This window comes from Physeter macrocephalus, chromosome 9 (genome assembly GCF_002837175.3).
Source record: "Physeter macrocephalus isolate SW-GA chromosome 9, ASM283717v5, whole genome shotgun sequence".
Taxonomy (NCBI): Eukaryota; Metazoa; Chordata; class Mammalia; order Artiodactyla; family Physeteridae; genus Physeter; species Physeter macrocephalus.
Window position 1 is genome coordinate 94,746,703 of NC_041222.1, and position 19,611 is coordinate 94,766,313.

Here is a 19,611-nt window from a genome sequence, read left to right on the forward strand (position 1 = left end):
CAGAGTAGCAGAATTAGTCACAGGTGAACATAGAGTTCCTGATTTTGAATCTAGTGTTCTTTTCAATGCACTTAAAACACAATTAATGGGCTGAAACTAGCTTCTACAAAAAGAATGGCAAGTTCCCCTTAATTAATGCGGTTTTGGAGTACTTTATAATGATATTTCTTTTAAAGTCAGACAGAAAATGCTAATATTTATTCCAGTATTTCTGTGTGAAGTTTTTGCCATTTCTATTGTAATTTGAATAAGATTTTTTTTTATTCACTTCATTCTCTTCATTCACTTGAATTTACTGCCTCTTTTCTTCATGTTTCTCTTGGCAACGGACATACAAGAATAAGCATTTTGAGTCTGCAGAGTGTGCCGCCTCTCGTTTCTGACTTAGAATATATTCTTTATCATCTGTCATGCTTCCTGGGCCTCCACTATTGTGAATTCACTGTTAAGTCCTTAAGAAGGGCTGAGGGATTGCTCTCTAAATTGCTGGCTAGGAGAGAGGGAGCAGGATTGAGGGAAAGAAAGAGAGAAGGAAGCTCAGGAGGGCAAGCCTGAAGGGGTACCTGGTTTGTGAGGGAGGTCAAAGGGAGAAAGTGGTCATGCACTTCACAAAGCTGGGGAGCCCCCAAGACACATACTCCTGCTTCACTACTTGTTAAAGGGTGATCCTAGTAATGATAAGGACTGGACACAAGAATCTACAACCTCCAAATCCCTCCCCGAAACCAAGATGGCATTAGATTGGAGAACCTCCTATGAGAGGTGGCTTCACTAATTTGCAGCTAAGATATGAGGGGGCAGAACATTCTCATATTTGTCTAATTTTTAAAATTTAAACATTTTCTTTTTTTTTTTTTTTTTTTTTTTGCCACACCACGTGGCATGTGGAACTTCCCCGACCAGGGATCGAACCCCTGCCCCCTGCAGTGGAAGCCCGGAGTCTTAACCACTGGACCACCAGGGAAGTCCTAAACATTTTGACCTTACCGAAGCTAGTGTATTCCCTAAAGCTCTTAAGAAACAGTTAAACTGAAAGCGAGAAATAATGTCAACCCTTCAACAAAATTGAGAGTCGTATATGTATTATGCACTATTCATTAATTATCTTATTCATCTACACAGTGATCTTGTGTAGGAAGCACTATTATCTTTAATTTGCCACGAGGAAACCAAAACTCTAGGAATATTAAGTAATTTGTTCAATGTCACTAGTTAAGTAGTGTGATTATCAGAATTAAGAGGTGAAATTTCTAATGCACTCTTTTTAGTCTGGGTCTGCCATTCCCCAGGAGTAACCTTGTCCTTTTGGGTAGCAGAGTGAGTCAATTTTTTTATGGCTCTGGTTGTATTTATAACATGACATTGACTATGCATATTAATTTGTAGAAAGTAGGATAATGATAAAAAAAAATAAACACTCCAAACTTGTCATTATCCTATCAAGTCAAAATTTCTACTTACAGTTAAGAGGTCTTGGAAAAGGAGAAAAAAAATCAGTAAAAGCATGGAAACATAGCATCCTGATGTTAAAAAAAAATCTTAAAGATCAAATAATCTGATATTCCCAATTTATAAATAAGGCACTGGGGCCCAGAAAATAAGTGATTTGGCAGAGTAGCAGAATTAGTCACAGGTGAACATAGAGTTCCTGATTTTGAATCTAGTGTTCTTTTCAATGCACTTAAAACACAATTAATGGGCTGAAACTAGCTTCTACAAAAAGAATGGCAAGTTCCCCTTAATTAATGCGGTTTTGGAGTACTTTATAATGATATTTCTTTTAAAGTCAGACAGAAAATGCTAATATTTATTCCAGTATTTCTGTGTGAAGTTTTTGCCATTTCTATTGTAATTTGAATAAGATTTTTTTTTATTCACTTCATTCTCTTCATTCACTTGAATTTACTGCCTCTTTTCTTCATGTTTCTCTTGGCAACGGACATACAAGAATAAGCATTTTGAGTCTGCAGAGTGTGCCGCCTCTCGTTTCTGACTTAGAATATATTCTTTATCATCTGTCATGCTTCCTGGGCCTCCACTATTGTGAATTCACTGTTAAGTCCTTAAGAAGGGCTGAGGGATTGCTCTCTAAATTGCTGGCTAGGAGAGAGGGAGCAGGATTGAGGGAAAGAAAGAGAGAAGGAAGCTCAGGAGGGCAAGCCTGAAGGGGTACCTGGTTTGTGAGGGAGGTCAAAGGGAGAAAGTGGTCATGCACTTCACAAAGCTGGGGAGCCCCCAAGACACATACTCCTGCTTCACTACTTGTTAAAGGGTGATCCTAGTAATGATAAGGACTGGACACAAGAATCTACAACCTCCAAATCCCTCCCCGAAACCAAGATGGCATTAGATTGGAGAACCTCCTATGAGAGGTGGCTTCACTAATTTGCAGCTAAGATATGAGGGGGCAGAACATTCTCATATTTGTCTAATTTTTAAAATCTGCTTTTGTCTGATAAGCAGACTTCCCAGAGCCACTTTGACTGAAATCTGCTTCAGGGATCATTGTTTGTTTGTTTGTTTGTTTCTAAAGCTTTATATACTTTAGTGATGATGTTAATTTAAACACAGAAAGCTGTGACCTGAGAGTGAGAATAAATTATAAACTAGTTACATTATAATATTGCACTATTCCACACTAGTCACTTGATAGAGTTTTATGAGAAAAAATAAAGTTTCTTCTCCCCTCAAAAAAAGCACTAGTGTATAATAAGAACACAGAGCCAAGCAGAAATTTTATTTTAATGTCTGCTTTTCACTTATTGATTATGGGTAATGAGTAAGTTCCAAAAAATTTCCTTCTTTGAAAGTTCTTGGCTGTTTCACCTGGATTAGCCATGGATAATGTCATATCTCTAATCTTATAGACATGCTAGAAAGTTAGCTCAGCCATAACTAAAGGCATCAGACAAATGCCTTTAAGCCTTATCATTTAACAAGACACCATAAATAATTGGGATTTCACAATTGGTATTTTAAACATTGTTTATTCTAGTTTCCACAATTTAGACTGTAATAAAGGCAAGTTCAATATAGTTCCAACCTATCACCCGATTTAAAATGCTCTCTTTAACTGTCACTGTGAATGAAGCTGCTAAGTTCCATTTGATATGTGGATGAGTATTTGTTTGGTGACGGGTCAGGTATACTGAGTACGCCCATCAGTCTTCAACTATCTCTTGTAATGACCTGAAAGATGATCAGAAACTCTACTGGTAGAGATGATCATTTTGATTAAAGTTGTTACAATTACGTTCAAAATTTTTAGAAACACACGTGGATGTAGCCAGATAATAATCATGTTGCAAATTAGGTTTATTTCATTCAACAAATTTATATTGAATACAGTGTGTATATGCAAGGCACTGCTAGATCTGTGGTACCAGAGTAAGAAAAAGCCATTAGTTTGGTAGAGAACCACCTTGTTAGTGACTGTACATAACATTCCAAGAATCGAGCCCTGGGGATCTGAGGTATTTAGATACTGGGGAGGGAAGGATGATGCCACAAATGAGGCTAAGAGGAAGTAGTGAATAAGCACGGAGGAGATCCACAAATGAGCTAAACTCTTCAAAAGGTGAAAGTCATCAACAGTGTCAAAGGTTGTAAAAGGTCAAGTTAGTGAAGATTGAGAATTGACCACTGGATTTGGCAAAGGTGCAGATCATCGGTAACATTGACAAGAAGTGTTTCATTGAGTAAAGGATAAAAAGTATGTTTGGAGTAATTTCAAGAGCAAATGGGGAGAGAGGAACTGTACATTCATCCTTCAAGAAGCTGTGCTATTAAAAGAAGTCAGGAACGGAGTAGTAGCTGGGTGGAAGGTAGGGTGATGTAAAAGAAGAAATGCTTTTTGAAAAGATATAAAAATGGCAGCGTATTTGTATATATACTAATTGAGAGTATTCAGTCTCGAGAAAGAACTTGCCAGAATGATGATATTGGGGCTAGGGGACAAGAAGAAATGGAATCCAATATATTAATGGTGGGTAGACCTTAGAGGAATGGGCAGTACATTTATAGAAACAAGAGAGAACTAGTCTGTTATCTCTCTACATCTTGACAGTAATGTAGATGTGATCATTGGAGAAGGTGAGATTTTTTTTCGTCTGATGGCTTCTTTTTTCTCAGCTAAAGAGAAAGAAAGCATGGTGATCAGCTGATACTAAGGGGAGATTTAGAGATTTCAGGTGAGAAGAAAGAGTATAAAATAGTCAGCTAAGAACTGGAGAGTGAATAAACCAGGGAATGTAAGGTTGCCTGTCAGCACAGATTCATTTAATACGCACACCATCCCTATGAGGTACATGTTATTGATAATATTATACCTATTTTACAGATGAGAAAAAACAGAAGTAGAGAAATGTTTCATGTTTTGCCCAAAGCCACAGAGTTAAAAGGTGGCAGGCAATTTACCTTCTGAGGCTTTAAAGCCAAGTGAGTCTTCATCCTAGCACCAATAAAAAAAAAAAGAAAAAAAAAATGACATGATTAGATTTGCATTTTGAAAAGATCACGCTTGTTGGAATATAGCCAAAGACAGTCTATGATATCCTGGACTGGGATGGAGACAGAAAAGTGGGAGAAAAGGGGATGGGATATTTTAACTATGTTTAAAATAAACATAGTTAGTGATGGACTGATTATGAGAGATACCCATGATGACTACTGGGTTTCAGACTTGCAATGAGGAATGGATGATGACATCATTAACTAAGAGAACAGGTTGGGGGAGCAGCACTTTAAGTTTTGTATCTATTGAGTTTGTAGGGGCTTTGAGCACTTCCAATGAAGGTGTTGAGTAGAGGGTTGGCTGTAAAGGTCTTATCGCTCAGATGACTGGAAATATAAAGTGTGAGGCATATTGTAGAGAATTAAACCATAACTGAAGATGAGATGGATTTGGAACAAGTGTACAGTTAAGGGAAAAGAAGATATAGGATAATACCATGAGGAACTCCATAATTTAAAGGTTGGGTAAAAGATACAACACTCAAGTTGCCAGAGAGCTAGAAAGAAATTAAGAAGATTATGTGTCAAGGTACTTCAGTAGAATATTTCAAGGGGGAGGGTATGGTCAACAACGCTGAGAGGGCAAGTAGATGAGGAACAAAAGTATCCATTGGCTATAGAAATTGTGAAATCATCAGAGATATTAGTTAGCTATATCAGTAGAATAATAAAGGCAGTGCAAGTGGGATGTGTTAGGATGAGTTGGAGGTGAGGAAATTGGCACAAGAAATATAGATCAACTTTTTGAGAAGTTTAACTGAAAAGGTAATGAAAGAGGGTGATGGTGGCGGTCTGCAGAATATAGGATTGAGGGTAGGATTTTGTGAAAGGGAGAGATTTTAGATTATTTAAATATCAAAAGAAAGCTTCCCATTATGGTAGACTGGTTCTGTTCATGGGAATATTATAGGGATAATCAATAATGTGAGATAGGGGAGGGGATAAAATCCCAGATAAGGGATTGTATTGCAAAGGGATCTCTCTTCTAATATAACAAGAGAACACATGCATATAGATAGGTTTGTACAGGTCTTCTGCACATTTGCCCATTAATGTTTTCTTTTTGTATTCATTTGAAAGAGCTCTATATTATAAGGATATGTGCCCTTACATTTTTTTATACATGTTGCATACATTTCTGGAGTTTTTATTTGTCTTTTAATTGTAATTAATTTGTGATTTATGGCATAAGTAAGTTTTCATAAATAAGTTTGGATGAAAGTGGTCAAAAGGTGCAAACTCCCAGCTACACTATAAATAAGTACTAGGGATGGAATGTACAACATGATGACTGTAGTGAACAGGGTTGTCTGGTGTATCTGAAAGTTGTTAAGACAGCAGATCTTAAGAGCTCTCATCACAAGGAAAAATATTTTTTTTGGTATCTGTATGAGATGAATCATTTCATAACGTATGATGTCAAATCATTATAATGTACACCTTAATCTTATACAGTGCTGTAGTCAATTACATCTCAATAAAACTTGGAAGAAAAAAAAGGAAGTTATTTCCCTTCATTTCCCCCTCTTGCCCCAGTGACTCTCTGGGTTCTTTTATCAGTATGGGGGGGGTGAAACATTCATTTCGATTGTGTTTCATTCAGTACTCTAAAGACCATTATCCTCATGTTCCTGGCCCAGGCCTTTATTTAGCTAGGAAAAAAAGTTCTCAATACTTCTGTCTAGTTTTTTTTATCAAATTTTCCTTAACAGTTCTTACAAGTGGCTTTCAGCATAGAAAGACCTTCTTTAACCAAAGTTTATATAAAGATTTTCAATAATTTTTTCCAAGTCATAGGTGATTTTTTTCACTTTTGAATTTTTAATACATCTGGAATCATATTTATATTAGGCATAAAGTAGGGATCTCTGCCCAGCCCACCTCCTCCACCACCACCATCTCAGTGGTTGCCTTTAATTAGTACATGAAGTCCACTTTCTAGGTTTTAGCCTCAAGCACCTCACAAATTGTATAACATGATCAAGGGACACTTCCTTGTGCTGGATCAAAACTGCCTATCTGCTAGGGTCTTCATCCTCACTGTGGAAGCAAGGACCAAAAACTGTTCATGTCTCTTCTCAAGCACATGTGCCCCACTTTTGCCAGAATCATTCAGAATGTTTCCCGGGAGTTTATTCTTCACGATTTTACTCATTTCTCAGATTAAAGGTATGTCATAATATTTTTATGAGGGTTTTCTTATTATGCTATGAGGTAATGTCTCTCTCGTCATTAAGTTTAAATTGTAAATGATAAAAACATTAATATCCATTGATGATTTTGCTGAGAACATAGCATAGGATTTGGACTAGATTATGGCTAATCTTGAGATTCTACAAGTCTATGAAATGCAGTATCACTCATAAATACTCTGAAGGACCGTGAGAAGGAGGAAGGAGTAGATTTTACTGAATATCTGCAAGGCAGCAGACACTGTTAGCCATCAGCCACTTTGTATATTAGCATGCTTAAAATTCTATGTTATTATCTCCACTTCACAGGTAAAGAAATTGAGACTAATATCTACAGATCAGGAAGATTAGATATGCTACTTATGGTCATACTGCTAATAAACTAATAAAACTTTGGTTCACATAAGAGCAGATTCCAAAATCCTATACTCTTTTCTCTGTACCTCCCTGTAGTGGGGTGGACAGGGCTCACCTGGCAGATGACTACCAATTTGCAAGGTAAAGCATAGAAGATTATCTCAGTATCTAAAATCCCTTTCACAGGGGAAAGCCTTATATTAGCTATGAGAGTTAAGACTTCAAATGCAAATGTCCCATGGAGTTGAAATCACTAATTTACATCGAAACAGTCCATTCCAGTGGCTGGCTTGGACAGGTGGCAGAATCCAGAGACAAGCATGAGAAGAATAAGATGACAAAGGTGACACCTGCAGAACAAGGTGAAAAGATAGAAGAAGCTGAAGGACCCTACTTTCCAATTTTGCTTGTATTTTCCTAATTTAGACAGATCAGTCTCAATTTCCATATCCATAAGGTGGGGGTGCTCTTGCCCATGACTGCTAATTGGGAGCAAGTGAACTCTATGAGAATAATTCTGTTATCCAATTACTGTGGGTGAATGTTAACACCAAATATATTTCCGCCCTTATGTTTCCTTTTAGAAAAGGTCATCCTTGGAGTAGAGGGTCAAGAACTGGTTTATCCTAAAAGGCTTCCTCTGATACAAAAGCAAGATATTTGGCACACCCATGAGGATGACATACAGGTACAGGCTTTGATTTAATAAAAAGATGCATTACTTTCACAGGCATAAAGAAAGCAACCTGTCTCCAATCAGAAGCAAACAAGGGAGGTGTCTTGATTTTTCTGAGGACTCTTACTCAGCTTACTGCCTGTGCTTGGTGGGTGGGAAATAGAGGTTGGCAGAGAAAGTAATCCCTTGACAGATTAGGAAACAACAAAGAATAAAGCTCAGGTTTTTTGGGGGGGAGACATTTAAATTCTTCCAGTTTATGTGAGGAGTTCCACTAACAGCTTTCCAGGCTGATCTAAGGCAACCTCATTTGTTCTGAGCTGGTGCCAGTGGAATGTGATCTCTGAGCATTTTGCTTTCCCAGTGATCTAATATGCAGATTTATTTACCTCACAAATTCTACAGCAAACTTGGACAACTTTCACAGAAACACAAAGGCCTAGTTAGCCTGTTGCTCAGAAGAGTGTTTATTCAGGTGTTAAAATTTAAATACATTTAAAATTCATTCCAAAAATAATAAATATTTATGTAGAAAATATACAACACACCTAATGGGGAGGAAGATTCAATATTAGGTTCTTTTCAATGCCCACAATTATAAAAGACATTCAATGACTGTTTTTAGACAATTATTATCAGGCATTTCCATTTTGAGCTTTAGGATTTTAATTTGGCCCACGGAGCATCCTGTCTGTCACTTTGCCACAACACTCCTTGAGAAAGCAGACATTTCCCGATGGAATGACCTGTCTTCCCCTACCATGAGAGGAGACAGCCTTCCAGGCTTTCACTTTTTAGGTTTCTCAGTCACAAGTAAGACACATTTCAACTTTCCAAATGGTCCCATTGAGGCCTTTATCCTATGGCTTGTGATGATAAACAAGCAACTCTCCATCTACTGCCATTTGGAAATAATGTCTAACCATTTTTTCTCTAATGATCTCCTTGCAAATAGTTTGTTTCTTGATCTTCAATTCTTTTCTCACATTCTCAAACCTTTCACTGGTTGGACCTTGGTGCTCAGCTAAGAGGTCAAAACCAGCTTTCTATCACCCATTGTCCAAAGCTGATGGGTTCTTCTGGCATCTATTGTCTTAAGACTTAATCCAGACTAATATGAAAATTTCCAATATGAATCTACAAGATGAGCCTGGACAGGGCAGGAAATATACAAAATGAGTTGGGAGCATCTTGTAGTTCTAGAAAGTAAGGAAGCTCTCAAACAAACAAAAAAACAAACCCAAACCCACATTGATGGGAATATGTCAAGAGAACACAGGGGGCCAGCTGAAAGATCTCTCAGTGGCCAAAAGGACAATTTGAGCAACAAAGGCAAGAACATGGTTTTGGACCACAACACAAAGTATCAGTTAATATCCATGAGACCATATTGATATAAATAGAAGACTGAACAAGTAAATTAATGAGGGAGAATAGACAAATCTCCCATAAGGAAGAATCAAAAAATTGATGTAGAAACTCGCCCCCCCCAGGAGGTGGAGCATAGAGCCCTACCCTTTGAGCATGGGCTGTGACTAGTGATTTCCTTCCAAAGAGTAGATAAAATAATATGGAAGGAGGAAAAAGTATAACTTTACAGTGGAGAAAGCTGACAAATGCTACCTCAGCAAAGCGGTCCACGTTAACATCAGTAATAAGTCATGTTGACAGCATGTACTCTTTATATCATGTGATGAAAAATGGCACTTGATTTTGTTGTTTTCTATCAAGTCTCCATAACTCCAGTCTAAACATGAGAAAAACATCAGAAAAACCTAAATTGAGGGAAAGCCTACAACAAACCTGACGAGTATTTGACCAGTATGCTTCAAAACTGTCAAGGTCATCAAAAATAACGGAAGTCTGAAAAACTATCACAATCTAGAGGAGCCTAAGGAGAAATGACAACTAAATATAATGCGTCCTGGATGGAATCCTAAAACAGTAAAAGGACATTAGACAAAAACTATGGAAATCTGGATAAATATAGCCTTTAGTTGATAATATCAATCTTGGTTCATTAGTTGTGACAAATATACCACAGTAATATAAGGTGTTAACAACAGGGAAACCTGAGTTGCGGGGTCCATGGGGATTTTCTATATTGTCTATCCAATGTTTCTCTAAATCTAAAATGCTTCTAAAATTAAAATGAATTCAAAATTAAACAAAAATAAATACAATTCTAAAATAAAAATTCTGTTTATTGACAGCAGAATGACAAGATGAAAAGCAATATTATCGCATTTAACAATATTAACAAGTTTCATTATATTAGCTAATATAAATCCATATTCAAGCACTGAAATTTCAAAAAAGTCCAATTATAACATCTTGTTACACACACACACACACACACACACCCCTATACATATAGTTATGTTGTAAGATGGGATTCAATCCTTCTTATTTGATTGAGCACCTCGTTTCTTGCCTGCCCATCTATGAATTCTGCATCTTTACAGTAAAGTTCTAATTTTATATTAAACTTGTAATCAAGAAAGTCCTAACTAATGCGTTCCTCACATTCAACAAACACAAACCTCCCCTCTTCCTCCCTCAAAGCTGCCCCTCTTCAAAAGACCCACCTTTCAGTGGTGACAAAGTTAAACATACCAGAAACCTGGGGCAATCCTTGACTCTTCTCTTTTGCCTCCTCTGTCAAGCAATCACTAAGCCTTGAAGATTCCAGTATGTAAATAGTCTTTGGCATCATCTACTCGTCACTATTCCTGCAGCCACTCCCCTGCTCAAACCACCTGTACACCATCAATAACCTGTAAATCCTTTTTCTGCCTACAGTCGTGATTTCTGCTGATCCATTATCCATAGTAAGCAAGCCATCTAAAACACCAGACCAATTTCTGCATTTTTCTGCCTAAACCTTTTGCTTCTCTTTGCTCCTAGGATAAAGTCCAAATCCTCTTAAGTGACTTAGTGAGCTGTACATGATTTGACTCTTTCCTAACTTTTCGTTTCTCATTTCTATTCAACTTACACTTGATTTTCTGGCAATATTAAACCTCTCTCTGTCCTTCAAACGTATCAGGCTTCCTCCTACCTCAGGGCCTTTGCATGTGCTGTTCCTTGCCCCTGACCCCTCTTTTCAATATCTCTCACACAGTCTCTGCATTTCTCATATTGTGATGCTTATAATACCCAATTGCATTTGCTTGATTTTTTCTTTGCCAAGTTGTGGCTTCCTTGAGGGCAGTGACCTGTATCTTGTGCACCACTGCTGAATAAATGAATAAACAATACACTAAAGAAATGTGCAAGATATATGACTAGTAACTGTGAATACTTAAATTATAAAGAACCCTTATGAATCATAAAGAAATAAAATACCACAAAAGAAAATGGTGAAAGGACATAAATTAGAAACTCATATGCAAATATATAAATAAACTAAAGGAAAATATAAATTCCAATGGTCATCAAAGAGAACAATTTATCACAAGTTATCATTTCATTATTCAAAAGACTTTTATTAATGACAATACCTAAGGCAAGGAAACAAGAATTACTCTAAATTTCTGGTGAAATTCTAATTTTGAACTTCCTTTCTTCAAGGTTACCTGGCAGTATTTACCAAAAGCTTTACATTTTTTCCATGCTATTGACAATGAAATTCTAACTGTAGTGAATACCCCAATGAAATTTCTAATATAGATTTAAATTAAATAAATTCACTTTGTCAAAAAATACATACTGTAAGACAACATGTATTGGAATAGGAAACGCTCATGGTTATCATTTATTTTTCTGTGAAAACGGAGACTATAAGACGGTATACACAAACTGTTAAAAATACATAAACAGAAGATCCAGGGTGGGTAGAATTACAAGGACATATAGTAACTTGTGTATTTCTGAATAGGGGCGAATAGGCATTTTTTCATTTCATTTCATTTTACAACTAGAAGAAAAGCCCATCCAAAGTTTTAATTAAAAAATAACTTGAAAAGAAAATCCTCCATATAAATTCAGCTTTATCAGTATTTATTATTTTGCCTGAAAGGACTGCTGGGGAGACTGTGAAAGATCTGTAATTTTCCCCTCCACCCACAACCAACACACACTAATAAATGAACACACATTTAAATCACGTGATGGATACTGTTTTTCAGGAAGCTTATGAAGAAGCTTATGAAGAAGAATTGTTGTATGAACTAAGCCTAAATAGAAAAATCTTGAAAATTCCCCTTTTAAAATCAAGGTAAGTCCTATTATGATTCAATACCTTATAGATGTATTAGTCTACAGTATCCTAGTTTTCATAAAAACTTCCGGTGAATTCTTCAAGTCCTTGTTATCTATACTAATCTGAATTCCTACTCCTCTAAAATAAGCCCATTTCATTTCAGCACCTTAATAACAATTACATACCCTGTTCTCCATTACTCCCTATATGCTCACTCTGAGAGTTCGTACATTACTTCTTTGTAAATCAGTGGAACAAAAGAAATTTGAAAACTGTAGCTGTTAAAGTGACTTCTAAGTTATTGAAAATAGATATCAAACCAGGTTCTGTTGGAGAGGAAGCTAAGGGCTGGGAAGAATTTAATTTATCAAGTTAATTGTCTGTAAGCTAAATAATTCTAACACCTTTAACTTTCTTCTTTAGCTCTCTTCACAGCCTGTGCTGTTGCTGTTGAATTTCCACTGTGTTCCTTTGGGCCGTTCCCATACACAATAGCTCTGCCTCTCAGCCCCAGACATTGAAATTATAAAGAATTGTCAAACGTTAAGTAAAATCTAAGGATAACTCCATTGAAGAATTGAGACTCTGACCTATTAGCTAAAAACAAATAAAAGTACAAAACAAATAAATAAACAAAAAAACCTCTCCTTCCGCTCTGAGTTCCCCACTGGACAAATGTACAGAAATATAAACCTAATAACATAATATATTGATAATTTGTTCAAAATCTGCATATTCTAACATTCTTAGGATGGAAGAAAGCTAACATTTATTGAGCAATTTCTGTTTGCCTTTCCTCAAATTTCTCTTTTAATCCCTACAATATCCATATGAAGCAGAAATTGTTTTATTTCCATTTCACAGAGGAAGAATCATAGATTCACTGAAATAATAACTTGTCCAAGGTCACAATGCAGGTGATGAGGCTGACGCTATAACTCAGACCTTCCTGCTTTCAAAATTATCCAATGCTGCCTATGCCTCAAGTAGCCAATCATAATAGACTAGCCATTGTTTAATTCTGTTAACCAGCCTGGAGTTGTATATTATAGAATTGTAGACATGCAAAGCACTTTAATCTGATGTTGATATCTCCAGTGGGCAACATTACCCTCACTTCCCCAGCTCTATGAAGTGAATGAGTTTAGTGCATACCACTGAGCCTCCCAAATCTGTGAATATTATTTATTCAGATGTTTTCATATAATATGGTAGCAAACAAAAACTTGATCTTATTAATTTTGATTTTTTTTTCTTTTTCTCCATCACCAATTTTTCCCATATTTCACCTATGAGTTTCATTTGGCTTGGTTTTAATCATAATGAATAATTATTATATAACCTGATGCTGAGTATTAGAGGTGAACCTTCATAGGTCAACCATGTCAAATCTGATTGTTTATTCATCCAGTGGAAACATTGACTGGGTCAACTTTGTTTTCACTATAACAAATCCATTAATAGGTGAAACGTTACATTTGTATGTGTATGTGAGGCAAAAAAAACCCCCATTAATTTAGAATATACTATACAGCTAAGTACTTAACTAAAACTTTTATATATGCTATTTCAAAATAACCACAGAAATGATTGTATTCTACTTATTTGTGGTATCTCTTTCATTTTTACCAAGTTTATTAGAAAACAAATTTACACAGAGAGCAGAGTTGAAAGAATCTTATAGTGACCATTCATATACCCATTAATATATACATATACCCATAATCCCATCAAGACACACAAATACAAATATGCTCATTAACATTTCACTGTATTTATTTTATATCATATTTCTTTGTCTAGCCATTCCTCTATCATCCATCCATCCTCCATCTTATTTTTATGCATACCAAATTATATTGCAGACATTAGTATACTTCCCCCTAAGTACTTCAGCAAGCATATGATTAGAGTTTAATATGTGTTGACAGTTTTTCTTTCGATGTAAAATTTTCATGCAATGAAATGCACAAACCTTAAGTGTACATGCATTGAATTTTGACGAATGCACATACCTGTGTTACCCAAATTTCTATACAAATGAATTATAAAAGAACTGTCACTCAGAAAATTTCCTCCTGCTCCTTCCTAGTCAACTTCTCTCAAAACCTGGTCACAGAGGTTTTACTCATCATAGATTATTCTGTCCATTCTGGAAGTTTTTATAAATAGATTTATACTGCATGTACACTTTGTGTAAGGCTTCTTTATTTTAGCATTCCATAAACAGAGATTCATTCATGTAGTTCATGTATCAGAAGTGTGGTTCTTTTACTTTCTGAGTATTACTCCATGATGTGTATGTGTATATATTTGTGTGTGTGTATGCACATACATATATATATGTATATATATATATATATATATATACGCACACACACACACAAATATATACACATTAGCATTTTTTTATCCATTCTATTGATGGAGACCTTGGCTGTCTCCAGTGTTTGGCTATCATGAGTAAAGCTTGAATGAGCATTCTTGTATAGTCCTTTTATAAATACATGTTTTCATTTCTCCTTGGTGAACGCCAAGGAGTGAAGTTTCTGGATCATAGGGTATGTATATGTTTAGTTTTATAAAAAATTGTCAGATCATTTTCCAAAATACTGCAAACAATGTAGGAGAATTATAGTTGCTCCAAATCCTCTTTGTCATTTTGTGTTCTCACCTCTTTTTAATTTTAGTTATACTGGTGGATTTGTGGTGATATTTCATTTTGTATAAGTTTTCAGTTCCCTGTTGAAAACTTTTTAATGTGATTATTGACCATTTGTATATCTTTTGTAAAGTGTCTGTTTAAATATTTACCCATTTTTAATTGGGTTAATTGTTCTTTACTGAGTTGAAGATCTTCATATAATTTGGAGATTAGCCCTTTGTCAGATATATTTCTTGTTAACTGTTTTCTCTATCCTGTTACTTTTTATATTCATTTTCTTAAATATTCTTTTAAAAAGCAAAATTTATAATTTTGAAGAAATTTCAATTTACTAAATTTTCTAACATTTTCATGGTTTTAGCTTTTAGTTTTGGTCTATTATCATCTTGAATTTGTGTTTGTGTGTGTGTGTGTGTGTGTGTGTGTGTGTGTGTGTGTGTAATTTGAAGGTGGGTCAAGGTTCTTGGTTTTGCATATACATAGCCAGCCTCTTTTGTTGAACTGCCTTTCTTTGGATTGGATAGCTTTTGCACCTTTGACCAAAAGCAAATGACTATTTCTGAGCTATTTTATCCTGTTCACCTACTTTTCAATCCCCAAGCTATGACCACATTTTCTTGATTACTGCAGCTTTAAAGTAAGTCTAAAAGCCAGTGTGGGTAACTTCTACAATTTTGCTCTTCTTTTGCAGAATTAAAAAAACTTCTAGATCCTTAGCATTTCTCTATAAAATTTTAGAACTCACTTGTTAATTTTTATTTTTTAAAGAGCCTGCTAGAATTTTGGTTGTGATTTTACTGAATTTATACATGAATTTGAAAGAATTGATATCAACAATATTGAGTCTTTGTGTTGTATCTCTATATTAATTTAGATCTTCTTTAATTTCTATCAACAATGTTTTGTAGTTTATAGTGTACAGCTCTCATATGTCTTTGGTTAGATGTATTTCTACATATTTAATGCTTGCAATGCTTTTGTAAGCAGAATTGTTTTTGATTATTTCATTTTCCTATTGGAAGGTCTTAATCTATGAATTTATCTATTGTTTCATAGATTACTTAGAGATTTTCATCAGCAAATATTGGCAGTTGTATATCTTTCTTTCTAGTCATTATTCCTTTTATTTCTATGCTTTATTGTAATGGCTAGGAACTCCAGTACAATCTGAGTAGAAATAGAAGGGTTGGCAATCTTACAGTATCCCTGATCTTAAGGGAAAAGTGATAAATATTGAATGATTAATATTATATTGCCAGTAGACTTGTCATTTGTGTACTTTATGAGATTAAGATAGCTCCCTGAGAAGTTTACTGAAAGCATTTCATCTGCATCCATTGAAATGTCCATATGGTAATTTACACTGATTGATATTTGAATGTTAAACCATACTTGCATCCCTGTGATAAAACCCTCTTTGCTGTATACAGTTCACGAAGATTTTCTTAAGGATTTTGACACCATGTTAACGATAGATATTATTCTGCATTTTTAGTTTTTTGTGTGTGATGTCTTTGTCACATATTTAATATTAAGAGGTGAATTGTGACGTGTTCTCAAAAATGAATTGGGAAGTGTTCTCTCTTCCTATATTTTCTGAAGAATGTTATTTTTAGATTGTTGAATGAATTCACGAATGAAACTACCTGTGCCTTGAGGGTTTTTTTGTGTGTATGTGTGGGGAGGAGGTTTTATGATTACAAATTCAATTTTATTGAGAGAGTTATTCAGATTTTCTATTTCATTTCATGTCAGTTTTAAATTGTAATTTACAAGGAAAATGTATATTTCGTGTAAGTTGTCAAATTTTTGCTATAAAGTGTTTCATAATATTCTCTGATTATTCTTTTCATATCTGTGGTACCTTTAATGATAACCTTTTTATAATTTCTAATATTGGTAATCTGAGTTCTCCCTCTTTTTTTCTTGACAAACCTAAAGAGGTTTATCAATTTGTTGATCTTTTCAAATAACCAACATTTGAATTTGTTTATTATTGCTATTGTCTGTTTATTTCACTGAATCCATCTATTATCTTTATATTTAATTTGTTCTACTTATTTAGTGTTTACTTTTTTATGAAAACATTTCATCTTTTTGTCATAGTATTTAAAATATTTAAAACCATGACATTTCCTTCAAGCATTAATTTAGATGCATTTCAAACACCTTGACATCTTTTATTTTTATTATCATTCCTTTCAAAATATTGTCTAATTTCTTTTTTTTTTTTTTTTTCTTTTTTTTTTTTTTTTGCAGTACACGGGCCTCTCACTGTTGTGGCCTCTCCCGTTGCGGAGCACAGGCTCCGGACGCACAGGCTCAGCGGCCATGGCTCACGGGCCCAGCCGCTCCGCGGCACGTGGGATCTTCCCGGACCGGGGCACGAACCCGTGTCCCCTGCTTCGGCAGGCGGACTCTCAACCACTGCGCCACCAGGGAAGCCCTGTCTAATTTCTTTTAAGATTTCTTCTTTGATTCATGGATTATTTAAGAGTGGGTTATTTAATTTCCAATATTTGGTAGTTTTTACATATCCTTTCTCAAGCTTTGTATGATATCATTTTTAAAAACATGTATTGCAATTTGTTTTATGGGCAAACCTATGTTCTAATTTGTTAAGCATACTTGAAAAGAATATGTATTTTGCAGTTACTAGGTGAAGTGCTCTATAAACAACAATTAGGACAAAGTGGTTGATAGGATTATTTAGATCTTCTATTTTTACTTATATTACTTGTTTATTTGTTCTGTCAACTGCTGAGGGAGGAATGTCAAAACATTCAATTATGATTTGGAATTGATTATCTTTTCAATTTTTAAAATATTTTCTTCATGTTTTGGAAGCTTAGCTATTAGGTTATACACATGTACTATTATTTTTTCTTTATGGTGAATTTACTCTTTTATCATTATGTCATTATGGAATGCCCATCTTTTTGGGAACTGTATTCTACCTGACATTAATACAGCTTAGCTCCGCATTCACATATTTACTGTTTCCATAATATACTATTTTTCATGCCAACCTACCTGTGTCTTAACATTTAAAATGTGTCTCTTGTAAGATGGCAAGCTGTTGGGTTCTGCCTTTTTAGTGAATTCTGACAATCTGATTTCTAATTGGAAAGTTTAATCCATTAACATTTAATGTTATGAATGATATGGTTGTATTTAATATTGAATTTCTGTTTGCCTCTGATTTTGTTCCTCTGGTTTTCTCTTCCTGCCCTTCTTTGGATCTTTGAATTATTTGATTTCGTTTTTACTCTTATCTACTGGCTTTTTGTTTATCGATTGTTTTTATAGCAATATCTCTCTGCTTTAGTTTAAAGCTTTTGTTTTAGAGGTTACAATATTTACAGTTAATATTGTATGATTTTATGTAAAATGTAAAAACTTTGCAATCATATTAAATCCATATCTATGTACATATGATACATATATCAATACATATTAACCCAACAGCTGTATATTTAGATAAAATATATATAGTATATATATTTATATATATGATACATATACATCACAATTTTTTTGCATTAATTTTGACACTTAAGGCAAGAAGATTTTTACTTAGATAATATTTTCTCTAGGTTCTTCTCAAAATGGTGCCTTGCTAAAACTGCCAGACTCTTTTACCATCTTTACCAAACCATGAAATCTAGGTAGAAAGGCTTTTCATGTGACTGGGATTGATTTTGCTTATTTGCTTTTAGCATAAGAGGATCTTGCTGAGAAGTGAAAGCAGCCTAGAGCCTTCACTCTCACATAATAGGTTTTATCTGCTATCTTTTTAGAATAAGTGAATCTCACTACCTCTTTGCCCTCTTTTCCAGGCAGTTCCTAGCCTCAGATTACAGTGAGACATACTACTCCACAAAAGGAGAGCAGATCACCAAGCATCCTCAGATCACGGTATCTTATGGGACCTTCCTATGTCTCTTCTCTGAAACTATTGTTTCCTCGTATGATTTTTAAACCCCATCCTAGCTTTACAAGCAGCTTCAGAAAGTGTTACATCAGAAATTACTCCTGCATTGACTACCATCACTGAATGACTCTAGAACAGAAACTATGACACTCTGACCTCTAAAAGAGATTGATCATTGCCTAACAAGCAAATCAATGACTGCTAATGTATTTTCCTTTACCACACTGACTTCTATGTACCCAAAATGGGGTTAAGTCTGGAGGAAGGGTAAAGCAGGACACCAGAGAAGTATAAGGTACCATGATGGAATAGTAATTAAGCTAAAGGATAAAACTTAAAGACATGAAACAAGTTTAAAACCTCCATCTAACTGACCCTTATGGGAGTCAAATCCTCTTGCCCTGTCCTTCTGATGCACCAACACTGAGTCCTCTCCTTCATTCTCCAAATGAATCTTTGCTCATTAATCATGAATATTATTCCAGTGGATATGAGTTCTATTTTTATATTTATTCCCCTTTACAGAACATGCCCACTGCAGCCTTCTAGCCAAGGATGACTTTATTCTCTTCTATTAAATGTATACTTTTAGGGCTTCCCTGGTGGTGCAGTGGTTGAGAATCTGCCTGCTAATGCAGGGGACACGGGTTCGAGCCCTGGTCTGGGAAGGTCCCACATGCCGCGGAGCAACTAGGCCCGTGAGCCACAACTACTGAGCCTGCGCGTCTGGAGCCTGTGCTCCGCAAGGAGAAAGCCCTCGCACAGAAACGAAGACCCAACACAGCCAAAAAAAAAAAAAATTTAGAAAGATATAGCACAAAAAAAAAAATGTATACTTTTTTTAAACCATATTGCCTCTGTTTAAGGCTGCTGTCAACTATGAAATCTCAGTCATCATACAACCTTTGTAAAATAGAACAGTAAGAAAACGGGGTAACATTCTTTTATACAGTGAGTGGTTGTTCGCCTGTGAGAGTCTCAGGTCCAGGACCATGGAAAGTGTCACACATAGGCAGGAGTTGAACATAAGGAACTGATGGAAAGAGAGATTATTTGGCAGAATCACCATGG

At 35.3% G+C, this 19,611-nt stretch overlaps 1 protein-coding gene across 1 annotated transcript in view; it reads left to right on the plus strand.

Moving 5' to 3' along the window:
- The first annotated feature begins 6,629 nt into the window (after positions 1-6,629).
- The window catches only part of ADAM7 (ADAM metallopeptidase domain 7), a 49,471-nt gene continuing 36,489 nt past the window's right edge, over positions 6,630-19,611 (plus strand). Inside the window, 5 exon segments of the mRNA XM_024130781.1 lie at positions 6,630-6,681; positions 7,646-7,749; positions 8,197-8,200; positions 11,884-11,956; positions 18,446-18,524. Of these exon segments, the coding sequence (XP_023986549.1) occupies positions 6,630-6,681; positions 7,646-7,749; positions 8,197-8,200; positions 11,884-11,956; positions 18,446-18,524 (312 nt within the window).